The sequence below is a fragment of the Hypanus sabinus genome, chromosome 24, assembly GCF_030144855.1.
Source record: "Hypanus sabinus isolate sHypSab1 chromosome 24, sHypSab1.hap1, whole genome shotgun sequence".
NCBI classification, from domain to species: Eukaryota; Metazoa; Chordata; class Chondrichthyes; order Myliobatiformes; family Dasyatidae; genus Hypanus; species Hypanus sabinus.
Window position 1 is genome coordinate 29045151 of NC_082729.1, and position 25651 is coordinate 29070801.

General features: G+C 46.7%; 1 protein-coding gene across 1 annotated transcript in view; it reads right to left on the reverse strand.

Moving 5' to 3' along the window:
* LOC132380724 (neural cell adhesion molecule L1-like) overlaps nucleotides 1-25651 on the reverse strand; it is a 354989-nt gene that overhangs the window by 153835 nt on the left and 175503 nt on the right. The window contains exon 3 of the mRNA XM_059949714.1: nucleotides 1400-1623. Coding sequence (XP_059805697.1) covers nucleotides 1400-1505 — 106 coding nt within the window. The 5' untranslated portion in view covers nucleotides 1506-1623. The remainder of the gene's footprint in view (nucleotides 1-1399; nucleotides 1624-25651) is intronic.

Consider the following 25651-nt stretch of genomic DNA (forward strand, 5'->3'; position numbering starts at 1 on the left):
CAGTGGCAATGAATTCCACAGATTCACTACCTTCTGGCGAAAAAAATCTCACCTCTGTTCTAATGGGACATTCTATTCTGAGGCTGTGCCTTCTGGTCCTCGACTCCCCCAGAAACAAGTCTACTTTATTTAGGCCTTTCAATATTCGATAGGTTTTAAAGAGATCCCCTCACATTTTTCACCCAAGTACAGGCCCAGAGCCATCAAACATTCCTCATATGTTAACCCTTTCATCCCCAGGATCTTTCTCATGAACTTCCTCTAAATCAGTGCTTCCTAACATTCTTTAAGCATGGATGAATACAATCAAGCAAGGGGTCCATGGACCCCAGGTTGTGAAGCCCTACTCTAGACCCTCTCCAATGCCAGCACATCCTTTCTTAGATAAGGTATCCAAAACTGCTCACAATACTCCATGTTTGATTTTTTTTAAATATTCCAGAATTAATTAAATTCTGATAGACAAAAAAAAAGCACCAGTCACCGCTACAGTGACTGTGCAGTTGACAGAATGCCATTAATGACCCACCAGGATCTCCAATGTCCTGTTGGGAAGCTACCTGCATTTGCATAGCCGCCCCTCACCACACCTGGCAAAGCGCTCGGGTCAATGACTCCAGGCGCACAGCCACACTTTCCAATCCTGACTGCCCTCAGCTTTGGCAAAAGCTTTTAGGTTCAGGGCCAGTCAGTACTGCAGAAGAAAAGCCGACCTCACCGGTGACATCGCCATAAAGAAACAAGCTAGAAACCCCACGAAAGTAACACTGTATGTTCTGTCCCACACATCCGAGAACCTGCAGGAACGTTTTATACAGATTGACATGGGGCACATGAACAAGGTGATAAGAGGCAATAGGTCGAGTGGTCAGCCAGAGACAGAAATGGCTAATCAATTTAAGGTGATTGGAGGAACATACAGAGGGGATATTAGAGGTAGGTTTATTTACACAGAGTGATGGTGGATGCTTGGAATGCACTGCCAGCATGGTGGCAGAGGCAAATACCTTAGGGGCATTTGGAACACTTTTAGATAGGCAGAAGGAAGAAAGACAAATGGAGTGCTGTGTGGGAGGGAAAGGTTAGTCTGAAATATCGGCACAACATCATGGTCCAAAGGGAGTGTGCCTGGACTGTGCTGTAGTGTCTGCGTTCTGTGTTCTATGACAGGCAGGTGGACTGCGGTGCCGAAGTTATGGATTCAGCTGGAATGTTTTTACCTGGTTTACAGCAAAAGGAACTGAAGGAATGATCCCTTTCCGCTTTACTGAATGCTGCCTGCAATCCTGGGAAGAATCCTCCTTCCTGTCTAGGAATCTCCGCAACACCTCCCCCCACCCCACCACCCACCCCCCCCCCCCCACCCCCGGCATCGTGACGTGGTTCTGGGGGCACTCACACTGTTGAGGGATGCTGATGGACTTGCACTGTTGGCAGACGGACAGCAGCAGCAGGGGCAGGAACAGCAGCAGCAGGGGCAGGGAGGCTCTTCGGTTCACGGTCATCTTCCCTGATCAGCTGAGTGACATTACATCCACTGAGGGGCCGAGGTGGGTGGGCGCAGGGAAAGCGGGGAGAGGCTTCCGAGCTGAAGAGATTGCCACGTTCCCTGGTGCACAGAGTCTGGAATGAGAAGGAACAGAACGAAATAGGGAAAATACGTGAAAGTGCTAATGAAAACCAATCTACATTTTCACAGTGACTTATCACAGCTCAACAGCATCCAAACCACAACCACCACCTCCCCCCCCCCCACAAACACTGGAAGATATGTGAAAATTAATAATTGCTGGCTGTGATGGGGCAGAGAGGATTTTAAACACACACACACACACAAACACAAGAAATTCTGCTGATACTGGAAATCTTGAGTAATACACACAAAATGCTGGAGGAACTCAGCACCTCAGGCAGCATCTATCGATGGAAATAAACAGTTGGCATTTCAGGCCGAGATGCTTCATCAGGGCTGGAAAAGAAAGGGGAAGAAGCCAGGGTAAGAGGCAGAGGAGTGGGGAAGGTGGTAAGTGAGACCAGGTGAGGGGGAAGGTAGATGGATGGGGTTGGGGGGGATGAAGTGAGAAGCTGGCAAGTGATAGGTGGAAGAGGTAAAGGGTTAAAGAAGCAGCAGCAAAACAGGACAACAGGACCCGCTAAGCAAGGATCCGAACCCAATCGCCACAATAAACCTACAACAGGTGCAATCTCACTGGCTCTCAGCTTTGGACCTCCTGGACAACAGCAAAACCTATGTCAGGCTGCTGTTTATTGATTACAGCTCAGCGTTCAACACAACTGTACCCTCAGTTCAAATCAACAAGCACCAAAACCTGAGCCTCTGTATCTCTCTCTGCATATGGACCCTTGGTTTCTTCATCAGGAGACTACAGTCTGCGTGGATTGGAAATAACATCTCTCCCTCACTGACACTCAACATTGTGCACCTCAAGGATGCATGCTTTCTCTGCACCCACGTGCGTGGCTAGGCATAACCATCTTTAAATTTACTAACGACACAACTGCTGTTGGCAGAGTTTCAGATGGTGCCGGGGGGGGGGGGGGGGGGGTTGGTGTACAGGAGCGAGACAGATCAGCTGGTTGAGTGGTGTCTCAGCAACAACCTTGCACTCAATGTCAGTAAGGCTAAATGATTGATTGTAGACTTCAGAAAGGGAAGTTGAATGTTCACATTCCAGTCCTCATTGAGTGATCAGCAGTGGAAAGGGTGAGCAATTTCAAGTTCCTGGGTGTCAACATCTCTAAAGATCTATCCTGGGTCCAACACACTGACGCAGTTACAAAGAAGGGACAACAACGACTATTGAGTAAAATTGACATGTCACTAAAGACTTTCGCAAGTTTCTACGGATGTATCATGGAGAGCATTCTAACCGGTTGAATCACCACCTGACATGGAGCCAAGGATCGGAGAAAGCTGCAGAGCGGGAAACTCGTCATGGACACCAGTCCCCTGCAGCTTCGAGGACGTCTTCAAAAGGTGATGCTTCAAAAATGCATCATCCATCATTAAAAACCCCCATCACCCAGGACTTGCCCTCTTCCCATTGCTACCATCAGAGAGGAGTTACAGGAGGCTGAAGACACACACTTTTAGGAACAGCTTCTTCCCCTCAGCCATCAGATTTCTGAAAGAACAATGAACCCATAAACTTTACCTCACTATTAATTTTTCTTTTTGTGACCTTTTACACTACATACTGAATTTAATTTATTGAATTGAATAATCTTATTACAATTCATAATTCTTTTCCATTATGCATTGCTACCACAAAGCAACTAATCTCACGATAAATGACAGCGATATTAAACAGATTCTGATTCCACACAGATCACACACAGATGCATTCAGATCCTTGGGGAAAATTAGAAGCCCAGCATCACCTTCACTCACTGATCTGACCCTGAACCGGGTGAGGAATCATTGCCTCTGGTGGGTCACATTTATCCATCAGTCTTTGCCCCACAAAGATGAGCTTAGCATTTGCAGGGGTCATTTCTTAGGGGTCAAACTGGAGTACCAGCATTCTCCAGCTGTCCTCTTTTCCTTCCAGGACTCCTGATATGTGAGGAGGGAGCGTGGTGTGGTGGTAGAAAATAGCACTGCACGGCAGGAGGGAGTGAACACAGCCAAAGGGGCAGCGAGGAGAGAGTGCGGCGTGGCGGAAGAAGCTTCGAGGAGGGAGCATCACGACACGAGAGCAGCAGTGAGATGGGAAAGCAATCTGGCAGGTGGAGCAGTGAGGAGGGAGTGCAATGTGGCAGAAGGAGTGGCAAGGAGAGAGCACAGCATGGCAGGAGATGCTTCGAGGAGCGAGTGCCACCACGGGAGCAGCAGTGAGATGGGAAATGGTGAGGCTGACAGGGTGGCAAGGACGGAGTGTGGCAGCACAAGAGGGACAGTGAGGATGGAGGGCTGCAGAAGGAACATTTCATTAAGGGGTTGAGGGAAGGAGTTCCACAATGGCATTGAGAGTATGACGGACTCTCTGAGGACCGAGGGGCAATGCTGAGGGAGCACCAGATTGATCATCAGGATAAGGTAGATGGTCATCGTGTTTTCCCCAGTGTTGGGGAGTCAAAAGCTAAAAGGTACAGATTTATGAACAGAGGGGAGAGATTTAAAAATAGACCTGCAAAGAGGGTAGTGAGCACCTGGATTGAGCTGCCAGAGGATGTTATCGAGGCAGGTACAATTGCAACATTTAAGAGGAATTTGAATAGGTACACATAGAGGGGAGGATCTTGGAAGTTCATGGGCTGAGCAGGGAGGGAGTAGCTGGGACTAGCAGGGACGATGCTGTGGTTGGCACAGACCATTTGGGCTGACATTTTGGGATGACGAGTGGAGAACAAAAACTAATCAAGAAAATAGCCAGAATTCCCTTCATTTATTTGGGACACTATACCGCTTAACTTGGACAGGAGACTGTTGCCAATAACTAGCGTCAGTTGTGTACGCTTGTATTCCCATTAGACACTACACCGTACTTGGAGCAAACAATTTTAAAGTAATGTCAGGTGGTGAATTTGTGTTCAAAAAGCAGTGATTTTTTTTTGTCACTGATAGTTAGCGAGAAATAAGCAGGAAGACTGCTCAGAACTGTTTTGCTCATCACGGTTTCAAGCATTCAGGCTTGGAAATGCCAGGCCCTCCAGGAGTGAAGATAAAACAATTTCACTAAATCAACAAGTTAGGACCTACAAAAAGGATTTATCCACAATTATCTTGAATGTTACAGTGAAAATGCAGATTTGGAGGACGCAATCATCGAAAGCACTGTATGAAGGCAATCCTGGTGAAGGGTCTCGACCGGAAACGCCGACTGTACTCTCTTCCGTAGACGCTGCCTGGCCTGCTGAGCTCCCCCAGCATTTTGTGTGTGATGCTTTGGATTTCCAGCATCTGCAGATTTTCTCTTGGGTATGAAGACAGTTGATTATCTGCAAAAGGTGTCTGCTCTGATTTTGTTTGTTTAAAGACAATCAAAAGTACACAGCCCTGTTTACTGGATGAATTCCTCCGACAGTAACTATTGGGAACTAATATACAGTTTTACAATACTATAGTAGTACTGGTAGTGTTCTAATTTGATCTTTATCTCATTTAAATACAAAATCTGTTACTTAAACAGTAGTTTATCTTTTTCATACCTTTTCAATTCCTCCCATGAAATTTCGGCTAGTATGGGCAGCTGTTTAATTGGATAAAAAGTATCCCAATAAACCAGAATCCACTGTATATGCAAACGCATTAGGTAAATAAAGTTCATCATTGAATTACTAAGTCCTAGCACACAGAAGGCTAAGGGCCAACCGCTGGAAGAGGAGAACCCACTGGCCAACCCAGATGTGGTGGGCCGAATGTACGATTTCCATGCCATGTGACACTGTGTCGGAGCAGTACTGTTGATGCAGCCTCACACATCTGGGGAGCTGTCCAAACTTTTCTTAAATATTCCCCTTCAACATTTCACTCTTAAACTATATGGGGAAAGCCTGCTTGGATTTACCCTATTACCCTCAAAATGTTGTATACCTCTATCAATAATCTCCCCTCGTTCTCCAACATTCCAGGGAATAAAGTTCTAACCTATTCAACCTTTCTCTGTAACTCAAGTCCTGGCAACATCCTTGTGAATTTTCTCTGCAGTCTTTCAGTCTTATTGATATCTTTCTTAAAGAGCTCCAAATTAGTCCACACCAACTTCAACATAACATCCCAATTCCTGTCCTCAATACTTTCTTTGATTTATGAGGCTAGGTTATGGTTCATCGAAATCCTGTTTATCCTTTGAGATAAAGGAGCTATTGGAAGAAAAGCAGGGGTGATTCTGCAATCAAGAGCCCCTTACCACACTGTATGGTGATGGAAGAAAGGAAGGGTGGTCCTTCCAGATTAGTTTCCCTCAATGGTTATTTGGTGAAATACAACCTGCATCACTGACACCACACACAAAATGCTGGCAGAACGCATCAGGCCAGGCAGCATCTATAGGAAGAAGTACAGTTGACGTTTCGGGCTGAGACCCTTCTTCGGGACTAACTGAAAGAAGAGATAGTAAGAGATTTGAAAGTGGGAGGGGGAGGGGAGATCCAAAATTACAGGAGAAGACCGGAGGGGGTGGGATGAAGCTAAGAGCTGGAAAGGTGATTGGCAAAAGGGACACAGAGCTGGAGAAGGGGTACGATCATGGGACAGGAGGCCTAGGGAGAAGGAAAGAGGGAGGGGAGCACCAGAGGAAAATGGAGAGCAGGAAGGAGTGATTGTGAGAGGGACAGAGAGAGGAAAAAAGGGGAGAATAGGTAAATAAATAAGGGATGGGGTAAGAAGGGGAGGAGGGGCATTAACGGAAGTTAGAGAAATCAGAGTTCATGCCATCAGGTTGGAGGCTACCCAGACGGAGCATAAGGTGTTGTTCCTCCAACCTGAGTGTGGCCTCACCTTGACAGTAGAGGAGGCCATGGATAGACATATCAGAATGGGAATGGGATGTGGAATTAAAATGTGTGGCCACTGGGAGATCCTGCTTTCTCTGGCGGACAGAGCGTAGGTGTTCAGCGAAACGGTCTCCCAGTCTGCGTCAGGTCTCACCAATATATAGAAGGCCGTGCTGGGAGCATCGGACGCAGTATACCACACCAGCCAACTCACAGGTGAGGTGTCGCCTCACCTGGAAGGACTGTCAGGGGCCCTGAATGGTGGTGAGGGAGGAAGTGTAAGGGCAGGTGTAGCACTTGTTCGGCTTACAAGGATAAGTGCCAGGAGGGAGATTGGTTGGGATGGATTTTGGGGGACCAATGGACAAGGGAGTCATGTAGGGAGCAATCCATGAAGAAAGCAGAAGGAAGGGGGGAGGGAAAGATGTGCTTGGCGGTGGGATCCCGTTGGAGGTGGCAGAAGATACGGAGAATTATATGTTGGGCCCAAAGGCTGGTGGGGTGGTAGGTGAGGACAAGGGAAACCCTATCTCTAGTGGGGTGGTGGGAGGATGGGGTGAGAGCAGATGTGTGTGAAATGGGAGAGATGCGTTCGAGTGCATGAAGTGGTAGAGATGAGTTCGAGTGCGTGAAGAGGGAGAGATGCGTTCGAGTGCGTGAAGTGGGAGAGATGCGTTCGAGTGCGTGAAAGGGGAAGAGATGCGTTCGAGTGCGTGAAAGGGGAGAGATGCGTTCGAGTGCTTGAAATGGGAGAGATGCGTTCGAGTGCGTGAAAGGGGAAGAGATGCGTTCGAGTGCGTGAAAGGAGAAGAGATGCGTTCGAGTGCGTGAAAGGGGAAGAGATGCATTCGAGTGCGTGAAGTGGGAGAGATGCGTTCCAGTGCGTGAAAGGGGAGAGATGCGTTCGAGTGCGTGAAGTGGGAGAGATGCGTTCGAGTGCGTGAAAGGGGAGAGATGAGTTCGAGTGCGTGAAAGGGGAGAGATGCGTTCGAGTGCGTGAAAGGGGAGAGATGCGTTCGAGTGCGTGAAAGGGGAAGAGATGCGTTCGAGTGCGTGAAGTGGGAGAGATGCGTTCGAGTGCGTGAAAGGGGAGAGATGAGTTCGAGTGCGTGAAAGGGGAGAGATGCGTTCGAGTGCGTGAAAGGGGAGAGATGCGTTCGAGTGCGTGAAAGGGGAAGAGATGCGTTCGAGTGCGTGAAGTGGGAGAGATGCGTTCGAGTGCGTGAAAGGGGAGAGATGCGTTCGAGTGCGTGAAGTGGGAGAGATGCGTTCGAGTGCGTGAAAGGGGAGAGATGAGTTCGAGTGCGTGAAAGGGGAGAGATGTGTTCGAGTGCGTGAAAGGGGAGAGATGCGTTCGAGTGTGTGAAATGGGAGAGATGCGTTCGAGTGCGTGAAAGGGGAGATGCGTTCGAGTGCGTGAAGTGGGAGAGATGCGTTCGAGTGCGTGAAAGGGGAGAGATGAGTTCAAGTGCGTGAAAGGGGAGAGATGCGTTCGAGTGCGTGAAAGGGGAGAGATGCGTTTGAGTGTGTGAAGTGGGAAAGATGCGTTCGAGTGCGTGAAAGGGGAGAGATGCGTTCGAGTGCGTGAAAGGGGAGAGATGCGTTTGAGTGCGTGAAGTGGGAGAGATGCGTTTGAGTGCGTGAAGTGGGAGAGATGCGTTCGAATGCGTGAAGTGGGAGAGATGCATTCGAGTGCGTGAAAGGGGAGAGATGCGTTCGAGTGCGTGAAGTGGGAGAGATGCGTTCGAGTGCGTGAAAGGGGAGAGATGCGTTTGAGTGTGTAAAGTGGGAGAGATGCGTTCAAGTGCGTGAAAGGGGAGAGATGCGTTCGAGTGCGTGAAGTGGGAGAGATGCGTTCAAGTGTGTGAAGTGGGAGAGATGCGTTCGAGTGCGTGAAAGGGGAGAGATGCATTCGAGTGTGTGAAGTGGGAGAGATGCGTTCGAGTGCGTGAAAGGGGAGAGATGAGTTCGAATGCGTGAAAGGGGAGAGATGCGTTCCAATGCGTGAAAGGGGAGAGATGCGTTTGAGTGTGTGAAGTGGGAGAGATGCATTCGAGTGCGTGAAAGGGGAGAGATGAGTTCGAATGCGTGAAAGGGGAGAGATGCGTTCGAATGCGTGAAAGGGGAGAGATGCGTTTGAGTGTGTGAAGTGGGAGAGATGCGTTCGAGTGCGTGAAAGGGGAGAGATGCGTTTGAGTGTGTGAAGTGGGAGAGATGCGTTTGAGTGTGTGAAGTGGGAGAGATGCGTTCGAGTGCGTGAAAGGGGAGAGATGCGTTCGAGTGCGTGAAAGGGGAGAGATGCGTTCGAGTGCGTGAAAGGGGAGAGATGCGTTCGAGTGCGTGAAGTGGGAGAGATGCGTTCGAGTGCGTGAAGTGGGAGAGATGTGTTTGAGTGTGTGAAGTGGGAGAGATGCGTTTGAGTGTGTGAAGTGGGAGAGATGCGTTCGAGTGCGTGAAAGGGGAGAGATGCGTTCGAGTGCGTGAAAGGGGAGAGATGCGTTCGAGTGCGTGAAGTGGGAGAGATGCGTTCGAGTGTGTGAAAGGGGAGAGATGCGTTCGAGTGTGTGAAGTGGGAGAGATGCGTTCGAGTGCGTGAAAGGGGAGAGATGTGTTCGAGTGCGTGAAGTGGGAGAGATGCGTTCGAGTGCGTGAAGTGGGAGAGATGCGTTTGAGTGTGTGAAGTGGGAGAGATGCGTTTGAGTGTGTGAAGTGGGAGAGATGCGTTCGAGTGCGTGAAAGGGGAGAGATGCGTTCGAGTGCGTGAAAGGGGAGAGATGCGTTCGAGTGCGTGAAGTGGGAGAGATGCGTTCGAGTGCGTGAAAGGGGAGAGATGCGTTCGAGTGTGTGAAGTGGGAGAGATGCGTTCGAGTGCGTGAAAGGGGAGAGATGTGTTCGAGTGCGTGAAAGGGGAGAGATGCGTTCGAGTGTGTGAAATGGGAGAGATGCGTTCGAGTGCGTGAAAGGGGAGATGCGTTCGAGTGCGTGAAGTGGGAGAGATGCGTTCGAGTGCATGAAAGGGGAGAGATGAGTTCGAGTGCGTGAAAGGGGAGAGATGCGTTCGAGTGCATGAAAGGGGAGAGATGCGTTTGAGTGTGTGAAGTGGGAGAGATGCGTTCGAGTGCGTGAAAGGGGAGAGATGCGTTCGAGTGCGTGAAAGGGGAGAGATGCGTTCGAGTGCGTGAAAGGGGAGAGATGCGTTTGAGTGCGTGAAGTGGGAGAGATGCGTTTGAGTGCGTGAAGTGGGAGAGATGCGTTCGAGTGCGTGAAAGGGGAGAGATGCGTTCGAGTGCGTGAAAGGGGAGAGATGCGTTCGAGTGCGTGAAAGGGGAGAGATGCGTTCGAATGCGTGAAAGGGGAGAGATGCGTTTGAGTGTGTGAAGTGGGAGAGATGCGTTCGAGTGCGTGAAGTGGGAGAGATGCGTTCGAGTGCGTGAAGTGGGAGAGATGCGTTTGAGTGTGTGAAGTGGGAGAGATGCGTTCGAGTGCGTGAAAGGGGAGAGATGCGTTCGAGTGCGTGAAAGGGGAGAGATGCGTTCGAGTGCGTGAAGTGGGAGAGATGCGTTCGAGTGCGTGAAGTGGGAGAGATGCGTTCGAGTGCGTGAAAGGGGAGAGATGCGTTTGAGTGCGTGAAATCACTCAGGTGGTTTATGATCACCAGTTTGGTAGTAGGGCCCAGCATCTTCAGGACACTAGGGTTGAGTGTCTTGCCAGCAACGTATCTCAGGAGTGACTGATTTACGCAGTAGAAAGAATCAGACATGCAGCAGATTTACTCGACAGAATGCTCTTTATGCAATGTGTGTTTTTTGTCACAAGCCACGACGCTCGAGGGATTTGGAACAGAGCATCGTGAGCACTTCTCTGCCCCAGGCCGCAGATAAGCCCTTTCCAAATGGAAGCTCTGAAATATTCAGCAGCGCAGAAGAGCATGGAGCTCCCACCTCACAAAGTGCCTGGGGTGAACATGCAAGTGGTGGCTCTGAGGAAAGAAGAACAGAAAGGCAGGGGCGGGGCGGAGGTCCTCCTTCCACCATTAATCGAATTACAGCTGAACAGGAGCAGAAGCAGCTGCCTGTCCTCCCGAGCTTGCTAGGCCATTTAATTAGATCTTGGTGCTTTCTTCCCTGACCCCATATCCCTCAGTGTCCAAAACTTAATCAAACACACGTGGAGATACGTAAGCAACATAACACAAAATGCTAGAGGAACTTAGCAGGTCAGGCAGGATACAGGCAGGAAACGTCGACTATCTATTCACTTCCATGGGTGCTGTCTGACCTGCTGAGTTCCTCCAGCGTTTTGTGTTGTGTGCAGACTCTCTCGTGTTGATATTTGTCATCAAGTTATCCACAGCCCTGAGGAAGCTGCCAACTTGCACGTGACTTTTGATGTGGAAGGATGATGAGGTGAGGAAACGCCACCGAGGCAGCACTGGTCCGGACCCTGGTGGCTCCGGCTCCACCATCGGGGATTTGACCTGAAACACACAGGTCTGAAGCTAACCTGAGCCAGTGCTGTAGATAAATATTTCCCTGACAAGCCTAATTGGAGTGGGGAGGGGGCATAGTAGCAGAACACTATGAGATAGGGGTTTGATTCCCCCTGCGAGAAGTCTTACATTCTCTCCATGGCCGCATGGGTTTCCTCCCACGTTCCAAGGAAGTACGGGCTTGGATCAGTAAGCTGCGGGCACGCTATGTTGGTGCCAGAGCATGGTGGCACTTGTTGGCACATTGTGCCCCCAGCACAATCCCCATTACAAATGGCACCTTCCACCGGAGGAACTCAGCAGGTCAGGAGAGGACCGAAGGCTTCGGGCCAAGATTCTTTATCATGATTGGAAAGGGAGGGTTTAGAAGCAGAATCTTTCATCTTTATCTTCTTTATGACCCTTAATCTAATTGTGCCATCCTTCATGCCTCTCCCTGAGACCCGATATTCTATACTGGAAGAGGAGAAGGGGGCGGTGTGAGCCATGGATCAATGAGAGGAGCAGATGTTACACAGTGACACCAATCACCAGTTATTACTAATTTGGAGCAAGGGCAGGGTGGAATTTCACAGCGTGATGGAGGAACTGGATGGACGGTTTCTCCTCCAGCCACTGCTGACTGCTCCCAACCCTGTTCAGTAATAGATTTAATTGTCACATCTACATCGAAACATACAGTTCAAAGCAGAGTTTGCATCAACAACCGAAACGCTCGAGGTTGTGCTGGGGGCAGCCTGCAGTGTCGGCACACATGCCCATGACATCCGGCAGAACCACGTCACCGGCGTACGTTGTGAAATTTGTTGTTTTTGCAGCAGCAGTACAATGCAATACATAACAAAAGAGGAAAATGTGAATTACAGTAAGTATATACAAATATTAAATAGTTAAATAAGTAGTACAAAAATAGAAATAAAAAAGTAGTGAGGTAGTGTTCATGAGTTCAATGTCAGCAGGTGGTAAATCTATGGAACTTGTTGCCATGGGTAGCTGAGAAGGCCAAGTCTTTTTAAGGCGTATTTAAGGCAGAGATAGATAGGCTCTTGATTAGCCAGGGCATCAAAGGGTATGGGGAAAAGGTAGGGAAGAAGGGATGACTGGAAGAATTGGATCAACCCATGACTGAATGGCGGAGCAGATTCGATGAGCCGAATGGCCTTACTTCTGCTCCTCTATCTTATGGTCATTCAGAAATCTGATGGCAGAGGGGATAAGCTGTTCCTGAATTGTTGAGTGTGTCTCTTCAGGCTCCTGTGCCTCCTTCCTGAAGGTAACAATGAGAACAAAGCATGGCCTGGGTAATGGGGGGTTTTAATTATGGACGCCACCTTTTTGAGGCATTGCTCCTTGAAGATGTCCTGGATACTAAGGAGGCTAGTGCCCATGATGGAGCTGACTAAATTTACAACTCTCTGCAACAAGAACAAACAACAACAAGCCCCCTTTCTCCCTCCCAAGTACATAAAGAGTCCTTTAACCCCTGGATATGCCTCCAGCTGTCATACAATCGGGCCTACAGACAACAAGATATGACCTTGCCGGTGGACTTGCAGACATTTGCAAACTCGGCTCCGGCTAATGGGGCTCGATTTCTCAACACCCGATTCAGTCTCCAGGCCTCAATCCCAGGAAATGCTTATCACCCAGCATTAGGCCTTGAACTGAACTTGCCAATCTGAACACTAGGGACTCTGAAAACAAGGCCTCGAACTCCAGGTCTGTGAACCCAGGGGGTCGCTGGAGCTTGTTCCTCCCACCCGCACAGAACTCCGACTCCAGAACCTGCAAACAACTCACCGATCTGGGGAGTGGGAGGGTGGTGCTCGTCCATTCTCTGCCTGTCTGACACCCAACCATGGACGTCCAGCCTCCATGTTGCTGGTCCTTGAATACAGAGCAAAGACTCTGATCCGACCTCTAATTCCCCCACATCTCCGTCCCTAAACCATAATCTTACCTCTAACTCCCCTTTCTGCCCCCAATGCCAACTTTATAAACCTAAAAAGGTCAATTACAAATAAAACAATTTTAAAAAAACAATGAACCTGAGAAACAAAGGTTGCAGCTCGGTGCTATCTTGCAGCAGCGAACAGTAAGAGAATCTGCAAAGCCCCTTTGAGCCAAACAAAGCACTGTCACTGGCAGAAACATGTCAACACAAAGAATTTCAGCTTTGTCATTCAGTCTGCCACGACAGATGGGTTTCCCCAATGGCCACCCATTTCAACGCAATCCCCCATTCCCATTCCAACATCTCTATTCATGGCCTCTCCTGCCACAATGAGCTCAATCACAAGTCGGAAGGGCAACAACTCAAATTCCAATTGGTAGCCTCCAATCTGACGGCATGAAAATAGATTTCTGTAGCTTCCAGTAACACTGGACAACAAAGATTTTGCTTCCTGCATACCTTTAGATGTATCTTAGGAATTTTGGGCTACTGATCATGAAAATCACCATGAAATTTCCCTGTCAAGCACCAATTTTAATAAGCTTATATTTATTATTTCAATTCATAATTCAAGTCAATTAAAATGTTACCTACAATGTAAGCTGGAAAGTTTCCTATCTTGTCCAGGCATGCTTGGGCATGCTTAGGCTACTGCATGGCAGGACACGTTTGAGTAATAATTATTGGGTTCAGGACTGTAAGGATGGAATTTGCTATCACCAAGCACAAAAATTTCTATGAAGGATTTTGATATTTGAGACAAATGCTTCCCAGAATAACTGATGCCAAGATTAAGGAAAGCACTTTTATTGGTCCACAAATCAAACAGGTCATCAATGACAGGCAATTTGAAGAATTTCTAGTGGGACCGGAGAAAATCGCATGGAAGGCATTCAAGGAAGTTGTTGAATTTTTTCTCGGCATCTACAGAGCACCAAAATACACACAGCTGGTTGAAAGCATGCTTTAAGCATATAAAAGCATGAAATGCAACATGTCACTAAAGATCCATTTTCTGCATTTCCATTTAGACCTCTTCCCTGCAAATCTCGGTGCTGTTAGTGACGAGCGTGGTGAAAGGTTTCACCAGGGCATTGCGGTCATGGAGAAAAGATACCAGGGCAACTGGAATTCATCCGTGCTGGCGAATTATTGTTGGACACTTCAGTGAGAAGCCTCAGACACTGAGTACAAATGAATATCATTAACAAAATATTTTTAACTTAGTTGAACTATTGCAAAGCATCAGCACCATTATGCAATTAAACACATTATATTCAATAAAAGTTAATTTGTTGTTTCTCCAAATTGCTACGTGATACAAGTATTCTGAGACTATATTTGTGCCTTCATCTTCAAGCAGTCCATCATAAAACAAAAAAAAATTCTGAGCAAGCAACATTTTTGAAAAGATTTGTTGTCCAGTGTCCACTTCCTCCCTCTCTCTCTTTTCAATTCCCCAATTTTGCTCCCCCCCCCCCATCCCCTCTCTCCCCTTCCCTCCCTTCCTCCTCTGGTCCACTCTCCTCTCTGATCAGATTCCTTCTTACTTAGCCCTTTACCTCTTCCACTTATCACCTCCCAGCTTCTCACTTCATCTCCCCCCATTTCCTATCACCTGCCAGTTTGTACTCCTGCCCCTCTCCCGCCTTCTAATCCTGGCCTCTTCCCCTTCCTTTCCGGTCTCAGCCTGACCTGAGGAGCTCCTCCAGCATTTTGTACGTGTTACTGAGGAGGAGATGCAGTGTGTGTACAGTTTCACAGGTTTATTATCTGGAGAACAATTCAGTTGCAGAGTTTCTTTGCTCCACACAGCCAGCAATGTCAGGTGGCGGTATGATTTTTTGACAGTTTTGGGTCGTCCCGCTCGACGTGCGATCTCCTCGGGCTTCACCCAGCTGTGGACAGCTGGTGTATTTAAATATTTGAAGGAGCTGTCAGGCCTGATCTGTTCCCTAAATGGAGAAACAAACCATGTAACAAGCTGCTCTTGTGCAGAGAATGAAGATCCCTACCGCTTTCCGTTTGGTAAACTGCAGCCCATTTGCAAGTGGTCCACCCACCTTCCCCGAGAATGAGAATCTATGCCTCTCCTCATCCTTCTCTCCAAGATGAAAAGCCCAAGATTGTTCAACCTATCCTCACAAGACATGCTCTCTAATCCTGGTAAATCGCCTATACACCATCTCTGAAACTTCCACATAATGAGGTGGCCAGAACTGAACGCAATACTCCAAGTGTGGTCTAACTGGGGTTTTATAGAGCTGCCACAGAGCCTGGAAATCCCTTAAGTACATACAAATTGACCACCTCTCTCTGCAGAAATAAATTCCTTCTCACCTCAGCACCAAACTGCTAAACCCTTAACCACAGGAAGCTGCAGAGTTCTGGACACATCACAGGGAACAGTCTCCCCTCTGTGGACTCCTCCCGACACTTCTCACTGCTTAGTAATAATCAAAGACCCCATCCACCCCCAACATTCTCTGTTCTCCCCCCTCTCCCACTGGGCAGAAGGTGCAAAAGTAAAAGGCTAAAAGCATGTACTGCTACGCTCAAAGACAGCTTCTACCCTATCTTAAACAGACCTCTTGTATGATAAGATGGACTCCTGACCCCATGAACTTCCTCATTACAATCTTGAACTGTACTAATTACCTGCAGTGCACTCTCAGCTGCTTTCATGCTTTATTCTGCATTATTGTAGTTTTACCTTATTCCAGCTCGATGAACTGTAAATGATTTGATCTGTATAAACAGTATCTTGGTACATGTGACAACAATAAACCAATTCTAATCCATTTTTTCTTAAACAAAAACCCATCTTTAGATGACAACTAACCTTCAATTCTAGCTCTTTCACTCTGCTCATTGGTTAGTGGTATTAAGTACGATATGGATTGGACTCTGGAGTTCACGTTACGATGCGTTCCCTGGTTTTTGAGTGCTCCTTTTGTTATTTTGGACGATTTTGATTCAAGGTGGCCTGCAGGTTGTGAACCAAGCTGAATTGAATGTGGCTAGAAGCTTTCATATTTGTGTTTTATATTCTGTAGTTTTTTGCTTGTTTTTTCTTCCGTTCCTTTTTGTGCAATTTCTTTTTTTTTGCATGTGGAAGGGTCTGATGTTTCGCTTTGAACGGATTCCATGTTTTTCTTTGTTTCATGACTCTCTGAGGGGAAGACGAGTCTCGGGGTTGTAAACTGTATACATACTTCGAAAATAAATGTAGTTTAAACTTTTAACATGATTCCTTCCTTCTACTGATGTTACACAGATAAATTAAATATTCCCTCAGCCTCCCTGGGTCCAAAGGAAACCATCCCAAAGACTCAGCAACTCTGCAATTTTGATTAACCTCCTCGGCTTCCTTGGATTACAGCATGGTCTGACTTTAAAGAGAAACTCAGAGCCTCTCACAACCCTCACATCTCCCCAAAGCCTGTTGAAGTCTTTCTCTGAAGCAAGCTCACCACTGCAGCACAGATAATTCGATAGTTCAACTGCTCACGGCGGCTCCCACAATTAAAGATAAAGATTAGCTTTATTTCACACAAGCATGTCAAATCATTCAGTGAAATGGGTAACTTGCATCAAGTCAAAATAAGCAAATGTATTGTTTTTATTTAGAGATACAGTGCAGAATTGACCCTTCTGGCCCTTTGATCTATACCCCGCCCAGCAACTCATGACAACCCCAATTCAACACGAATCTAATCACAGGACAATTTACAACGAACAATTAATTGGACTGTGCGAAAAAAACAAGAGAAGCCAAAGGAAACCCGTGCAACCCACGGGGAGGACGTACTGAGGACTGAATTGTGGGCCAAATGGTCTATTCCTGTGCTGTACTGTTCTGAAACATTTGGATAGGCATATGGAAGTAAGGAAGATGGAGGGATATGGGCATGGTGTAGGACGAAGGATTAATGTTTCGAAGTTTTTAATCTTTTTTTAGCTGGTTCAGCACAATATTTTGGGCCAAATGTTCCTGTGCTGTACTATTCTATGCTCTAGGATGTCAGGATTGAACTCTGAGCTCCCAACACCCCGAGCAGTAATAGTGTCGTGCTAACCGCCATGGGTGGTGCTGAGGGCAGCCCGCGTGCCCACAACTCACTAACTCTAACTTAATAGAGGAGCATAAAATTGCAGTGGCCCGAATAACGTAGCTATGAAAGACCTGCAGCCCAGACGGGGACAGCCATTAGTGGTGTGCTTGACACTATTTCAGTACACACCGATCACCAATCAGGGTTCAATCCCCGCCGGTCTGTAAGTTTGCACGTGACTGCGTGCTTCCTCTGGGTGCTCGGCTTCCCTCCCACGCTCCAAGGACGTACAGGTTAGAGTTCGTTGTAGCCGTACATTGGCACCGGGAGTGTGGCAACACTTGCAGGCTGGGCTGCCCCCAGCACAATCCTCACTCATTTGATTTGATGCCGGTGACAAATGAAGCCAATCAGCTGAAACTGAACGGAGCATTGGAGCAGCGGGTAATGCTGCTGCCCCATCATTCCAGTGACCTGGGTTCAGTGCTATCTGTGTGTGGAGAATGCACGTTCTCCTTCTGTCCATATGGGGTTTCCCTCCCAACCACCGAGCCCCTCTTATTACCCTATATTTAAGACACAGACAGATTTTTGCAAAGCAGGGGAACTCAGGGTTCTGGGGAAAAGGCAGGTAAGTGGAGCTGAGTCCACAGTTTTATTGAATGATGGAGCAGGCTTGTCAGGCCAGATAAACAGCATCCATCATCAGATAACCCCATCACCCAGGCCAGGCTGTTTTCTCACTGCTTCCATCAGGTAGAAAGTACAAGAGCCTCAGGACTACACCACCAGCTTCAAGAACAGATACTATCCCTCAACTGCTAGGCTCTTGAACAAAAGGGGCTAACTCCACTCAACTTCACTTGCATCATCAAAATGTTCCCACAACCAATGGACTCACTTTCAAGGACTGTTCATCTCATGTTCTTGTTACTTATTGCTATTTATTTACATTCGCATTCGCGGTTTGTTGTCTTCTACACTCTGGTTGATCTTGTTATAGTTACTATTCTATAGATTAGTTGAGAATTCCCACAGGAAAATTAATCTCAAGGTGGTATATGGTGACGTAGATATACTTTGATAATAAAATTTACTTTGAACTCTTTTGATCTTCGAACTAGTGAGTGAAGTGGTAACAAAAGAATCATAATACCAAAAGATAAAGGAGCAGAATTAGACATTTGGCCCACCATGCGGCTGTAGGAGGGATACACAAACTCCTTACTGGCAGCAACAGAAATCAAACCCTGATTGCTGACTGTTGGTGCTGTAAAAGAATTATGAAAGGGATGACAACCAGGTCAATAACCTAATTTGGTCATAGTTGAGGATACAGGCAGTCGCCGAGTTACAAACGTCCAACTTATGGACAACTTACGAACCGAGGAAGGAGAACAACGTCTGCCATTTTAAGTCGGATCGCGATGCCGTCCACCATTTTAAGTTGTTGCCGTTGACACTATGTTGAGTGTTTAACTTTGTATCTGGCTTAAATTTTTCTTAATAAGATTCACCCTGACCCTGCACCCCCCCCCCCCCACCACCGTTCCAGTCGGCTGGTGGCGCAGTCAGATCAGTGGCGGGCTGGAGAATGGAGGGTCCCGAGTTTGATTTAGTGACATACAGCTCCTGTGCCGGGTTGATGTCGATCCAGTGACTCCCGTACCATGCGGGTTGATGTCGAGCTCGCAACTCGACCTCGTAAAAAAAAAACGCTGCCACCTTCAGTTTAAATTCTCACGCGGAATATTGTGGAGGATCAAATACAGTACCCAAACCCAGCACAGCCGCCACTTGTCCCATTTAACCTGTCTCAGTGCGGTGCAGTTTAGCACCCGGGGAATTCAGTGCGGTGGCCCTTAGGACCCAGTGGACCTCGGGAGCTGGCACAGGTCAGGACCCGCCGCCTGCAGTTTTTCTGTTCCATTGACGGGAAGCAATCGTGTTTGAAAATAAAGTGGAAATAATAAAGCATTTGGAAAGAGATGAAACGCCATTGGTCATTGGAAAAGCGTTAGGCTACAGTCTGTCAACGATCGGAACAATTTTAAAGGATAACGGATAAAGTGAGAATAATGGAGCATGTGAAAGGCCCTGCCCCGATGAAAGTTACAATTATTACTAAGCAACGCAGCGGTTTAATTGTTGGAATACATACGTTTCTTAAATGTTTTATATGCATAGAGAAGTAAAATATATACTATGTACTAAGACAAACGTTTGACTAAGTGATGCTAAATAGTACCGAATGTACTTGTTCCGACTTATGTACAAATCCGACTTAAAGACGTTCTCAGGAACGGAACTCGTACGTAACCCGGGGACTGCCTGTAATTACCTACCACCAGAGAGATCTCCCTCTTTGTCCAAGGATTTTTTTCCCCAAAGGCAGAAGAGGTCATCACTGAATGTTTCAGCATAAGAAAAAACCCGAATCTCCCTCAGTGCTTATGTATCGATTGATTGAGACATGGCGTTAAATCCCTGATTTAACTCTAGCTTAATCACAGGACAATTGACAATGACCAATTCACCTACCAACCGGTAGATCTTTGGACTGTGGGAGGAAACCGGAGCACCCGCAGGAAACCCACACGGTCATGGGGAGAGCGTACAAACTCCTTACAGGCAGTGCCTGGAATTGAACTGCGCTAACCACTATGCTACCAACAGCCCTCTAACAGTGGTGAGTAAGACTAAGACAACTGCACTGCTCCAAAGAGCGCTATATGAGGTCATTCTTACCCTCGCCATTAGGCTCTATAATGAGTCAACCTCATTATGGGAATGATGACTGATAGACTGTTTGAGGTTACTTTTTTTTATTCTTTCTCACTTCTCTTCTAATATTTGAATATCTTTGCACTTGTAATGCTATTGTAATACTAAATTTCCTTTGGAATCAATAAAGTATCTATCTATCTAGAGCTAGGGGACACAGCCTCAAGATTCAGGGGAGTAGATTTAGGACAGAGATGAAGAGGAACTGCTTTTCCCAGAGAGTGGTGAGTCTGGATTTCTCTAACCAGGGAAGCAGTAGAGCCGACCTCACTAAATATTCATCGGGGCGTCAAAAGTTTCAGCGAGAAGGCAAGAAAATGGGGCTGAGAGGGAAAATGAATTAAACGATAATGTGTCTCATGGTCTTATATTTAAGTCATCATTGGATAGATTTTTACATAACAGGGTTATGAGGAAAAGCAGTTAGGTGGAACTGAGTCTACGGTCTTACTGAATGACGGAGCAGGCCCAACGGACCAGATGGCTGACTCCTACTCCTCATTCAGATGTTCTTAAACTTATCTGTGTATGTTAGGCTTGTGAATAATATTATGGGAGCCAGCTGATATGTAATGGTGTTCATAAATTGGGCATTCATAACTGTGGAATGTGCTGTTAGTGGTAACAACTTTCTTGTCTTGATCTTATCTATCCTTTTCTTAATATTATATGTTTCTATATAAGATCCCTTCTCATTGTACCGAACTCCAGCGGGCACAGTCCAAGGCAATTCAATTTCTCCTCACAGACCAACTGCTTCATTGTTTCTACATACAGCAGCTTCCTCTTAATCTCTCTGGAATAATTGAATCAGGATCAGGTTTATTATCATTGACAAATATCGTGAAATTTGTTCTTTCTTAATCTCATGAGCTCTTGATGCCACTTACTTTAATACAGCAGAGATACTGAATGATTTTTTTGCGCTTTTTCCGGCTTGTGGACAAAATCAACATCGGCCAACAATATTGTGCCAACCTTATAACCTACTCTAAGATCCATCTCCCACATAGTCCGCCACTTCTCTATCATTCACGTGCTTAACTAAGAGTTTCTTAAATGCCCCCATTTTATCTGCCTCTATCACCACCCACTGTAGGGGGCTCACCTCTGACAACCCCCATATGCTTCCCTACGATCATCTTAAAATAATGCCCCCTGGTATGAGCCATTTGCACCCTGGGAAACGGTCTCTGGCTGTCCATTCTATCTATGCCTATTATCTTGTGTAGGGCTTGGTTGTAAACTGTCAGTCTCAGAGTATACTAGGAGTGTAGGGTTTGATTGTAAACCGTCAGTCTCAGGAGTATACTGGGAGTGTAGGGTTTGATTGTAAATCGTCAGTCTCAGACTATACTGGGAGTGTAGGGTTTGATTGTAAACCGTCAGTCTCAGACTATACTGGGAGTGTAGGGTTTGGTTGTAAACTGTCAGTCTCAGACTATACTGGGAGTGTATGGTTTGATTGTAAACCGTCAGTCTCAGACTATACTGGGAGTGTATGGTTTGATTGTAAACCGTCAGTCTCATACTATACTGGGAGTGTAGGGTTTGATTTTAAGCCTGTCTCAGACATGGCCTAGAGCTGACCATGAGGTGAGATGGATATCTAATGGGGGGGAAAAAAACACCCTAAACAGGCCAGACAATGAAGAGAGCAGATATTTGACTCATTCGTCTGCTGAGTAATTAGGGTTTCAAGAAGAGAGGAAGGGAATGTGTCCCAGATGATCTTGTGATGCAGCCGACCCACAAAATAAACTGAGAATTCCCTGGATACTGCTGGAACCGGTGTTTAAAATCGTAGGCTGATGAATAATGCAGCCACTACTCAACAAAACATCACCAACTAGCACCAGCAGTGCCCGAATAGACAATTAATTACAGGCATGTTCAACAGTAAATTAATTTCCTTCCTCATCAATAACCATTTTTGTAATGGCATCTACACAGGGCCCTAATTCCCAGTAGACGGAGAGCTTGCAACATTCTCCGCTTACATTCAAATAAAGTTATACCTATAAGACCCCACAACCCAGTCAGCCCATTCATAAGGCACAGGAACAGAATTCCGCCAACTAGCCCATCAAGTCTGATTCCCAGTTCGATCGTGGCTGATTTATTATAAACAGAAGAGATTCTGAAAATGCTGGAAATCCAGAGCAACACACACAACACTCCTTACAGTGGTGAGTCTATGGGAGTCAGTGCCCCAGGTTGCTGTGAAGAGGGTTGATAGATTCTTGATTAGTCAGGGCTTGAAGGGATATGGGGAGAAGGCGGGAGAGTGGAGTTGAGAGGCAAAGTGGATCAGCCATGATGAAACAGCGCAGCAGACTCAGTGGGCCAAATGGCCTAATTCAGCTCCTACAACTTATGGTCTTATGGCCTTAAAGTGCTGGAGAAACCCAGCAGATCATGTAGCATCAATAGAGGAAAATAAACCGTAGATGTTTCAAGCTGAGACACTTTATCAGGACTGGAAAGGAAGGGGAAAGAAGTCAGAATAAGATTAAAGTCATCTATTATACCTCTCAGCTCCATTCTCCATCCTTCTCTCTGTAACCACAACCATCTGTGGCAATAGGTTCTACAGATTCATCACCCTCTGGCTAAAGAAATTCCTCCTCTCAACGTTCAGCATGGACAAGGTAGAATAAGGGGCCTGCAGTGTAAACTCATTGACTTTCTGAATGAAGTGACGCCCATTTACTTTAGGGGTGGCACAGTAGCACAGCAGTTTGCACAATGCTTTACAGCGCCGATCGCGACCTGGGTTCAATTCCTGCCGCTGTCTGTCAGGAGCTTGCTCATTCTCCCCGTGACCATGCGGGTTTCCTCCTGATGCTCCGGTTTACTCCCACACTGAAAGGCATATGGATCAGGGTTAGTGAGTTTTGGACATGCTACGTTGGCAACACTTGCCCCAGCACAGTCCTCACTGATATAATTTGACGCAAATGACACACTTTACTGTATGTTTCCATATTCATGTGACAAGTTAAGCTGATCTTTAAGATCTTTGGGAGGAATTGAAAAACAAGCAGGGTGATGCTCTATCAATAACTCTAGGAGACTGGAAGTAGAGTAAATAACGATAGGCTTTTACTAACAGCGAAAATGGAGCATGACCATGTTGGATGACTGTGGGAGGAGCAGTGCCCCAATCACCTTTATACAGGGGTCTGTGGGAGGAGCCACAGCAGTCAGCAGAGGGGCATGTCCAGACAGGTATACCACACAGGAGGAATCCCCCCACCCCCCAGTTTAAAGTTTCAAAGTACAATATTCTGCAGGTGACAGGATTCAGGCTGGAGGTTTTGCTTTACATCCAAGCCTATCCTGACTCACAACATACGCACAGCACTATTGTCTGTGTCAGGCTCACCCCTGCTTCAGTAGATCACACAGTGAACGGTATGATGCCATAGCTCTTCGGGTCCTGCCAAAGGTAGCTGGACAATGCTCATTCCCACTTCTACCATCACATAGTTGAGCAGACCGAGTACAGAAAGGAGGAGGAGAGACTTTCTCTTTTAAAGGTGTAAGAACCTAATCAGGCTTAACAATGTAGATGCTGAGAGAATGTTTATATGGGAGGGTTTGAATACAGGAAGAAAAATCACATAATTCAGCCATGATTAAATGGGGGTGCAGACTCGATGGGTCCACTGGCTGAAGTCTACTGCTATGTCTTACGAGTTCCTCCAGCATTTTGTGTGTGTTGCTTCCCTCTCCGAATTGACATGACATTGCATACCTCCCACATTATTATTTCAGAAATGCTCACCAAGATGAAAAAACTGAGGAAAAGATGAGGCTCTGGGTCTCAAGTCATTGGAGTTTAGAACAATGAGGGGAAATTGCATTGAAACTTTCAAATATTGAGAGGCCTAAACACACAGCTACATGGAGAGGATGCTTCCTATAGCGGGGACCAGAAGACACAGCCTCAGAATAGAAGGACGTCCCTGTAGAAATGAAGATGAGAATCAAGAGGGTAGTGAATCTGTGGAATTCATTGCCAAAGACAGCCAAGTCACTGGGTATATTTAAAGTGGAGGTTGATGGGCTCTTGATTAGTCAGGGTGTCAAAGGTTACAAGAAAAAGGCACAAAATTGCATTGAGAGGGAAAATAAATCAGCCTCGGTGGTGCAGAATCGATGGGCCAAATGGCTTTATTCTGCTCCGATGTCTTAATATGTTTTGAGCACACTTCTCTTTCCATCTTTGCCCGACTCAGTAGCCCCTTAAGGATTAAAATATTTTTACTATTTAAAAAAAAATCAGGCGGAAGATATTTCTGTAATCTTTAGAAGCATAATTCTTTCGCAGTTGCAGAAACCCTAAAGGAGAGCCTACTACTCAGCTAAGTGGCCCCTGTGACCTTGATTGAAAGAGTGTGATTTCTCAGGCAATTGAATGCTTTTACTGGATTAGCAGCCTCAGGAAATAACAGGCAGGAGAGACAAAGGAGAGCCAGTGCATGTTGTTTATTATTTTCAGCCCTTTGACAAGGTGCCGCACGAGGCTGCTTGACAAAATAACAGCCTGCGTGATATTACAGGGAAGGTAATAAGCATTGATAGAAGAGTGGCTGACTGGCAGGAGGCAGAGAGTGGGAATAGTGGGGACCTTTTCTGGCTGGCTGCCTATGACTACAGGGAATTCTTCTTTTCATAAAGTCACAGAAAAGTACAGCACCGAAACAGGCCCTTTGGCCCATCTAGTCTGTGCTGAACTATTTAACCTGTCAACTCCCATTGACCTGCACCGGGATAATAGCCCTTGATGCCCCTACCACCCATGTACCTATCCAAACTTCTCTTCAATGTCAAAATCAAGTTCACATGCACCATGCAGCTCTTTCCACACTCTCACGACCCTCTGAGCGAAGAAGTTCCCCTTCAACCTTTCACCCTTAATGCATGATCTCTAGTTGCAGTCCCACAGAACTTCAGTGGAAAAAGCCTACCCGATCTCTACCCCCCAGTTGTGTTACCCCCCAGTTGTGTACACCTCATTGACATGCATGTTTTGTGTCCACGATTTGGACAACATAATTGATGGCTCTGTGGCCAAGTTTGCAGACAATACGAAGACAGGTGGAGGAGCAGGTAGCGTTCAGGATGCAAGGGTTCTGCAGAAGAAAGATCAGGAGAATGGGCAAAGAAGTGACAAAAAACTTAGGGAAGTGTATGTTCCTGCACTTTTGGTAGAAGGAAAGAAGCTGCAGACTACTTTCTAAATGGGGAGAAAATTCAAAAGTCAGGGCTGCAAAGGGATGTGCAGGATTCCCCAAAGGTTAACTTGCAGGTTGAGTCAGTGGTGAGGAAGGTAACGGCAATGTTAGCAGTCATTTTGAGAGGACTAGAATGCAAAAGCGATAAAGACCTGAGCCTTTATAAGGCACTGGTCAAACCGCACTTGGAAAACTGCGAGCAGGTTTCTGCCCTTTATCTAAGAAAAGAGGTGTTGGCAGAGTCCAGAGATTTACAAGAATAATTCTGGGAATGAAAGGGTTATCACATGGGAGTGTTTGAAGGCTCTGGACTTGTATTCACTGGTGTTTAGAAAAATGATGGGGATCTCATTGAAACCTATTGAATATTAAAAGGCCTAGACAGAATGGGTGGTGCTGACAAAGGGTCTCGGGGTCTCGGCCCGAAACGTTGACTGCTCGTTTCAACGGATGCTGCCCGAGAGTTCATCCAGCGTGTTTGTATGGGTGGTGCAGGCCTGAAGGGCCTGTTTCAGTGTTGCATTTATAAATAAGAAAAATAAAAAATAAGACAACCACGAGCATTGACAAGGTCATGTGGCAGAGGCCATTTGTATGGACATAGCAAGGCCTTTCGGATGGTCCAAACGTTTAGGTCACATGGGGTGCAAGGTGAGCTGACCATTTG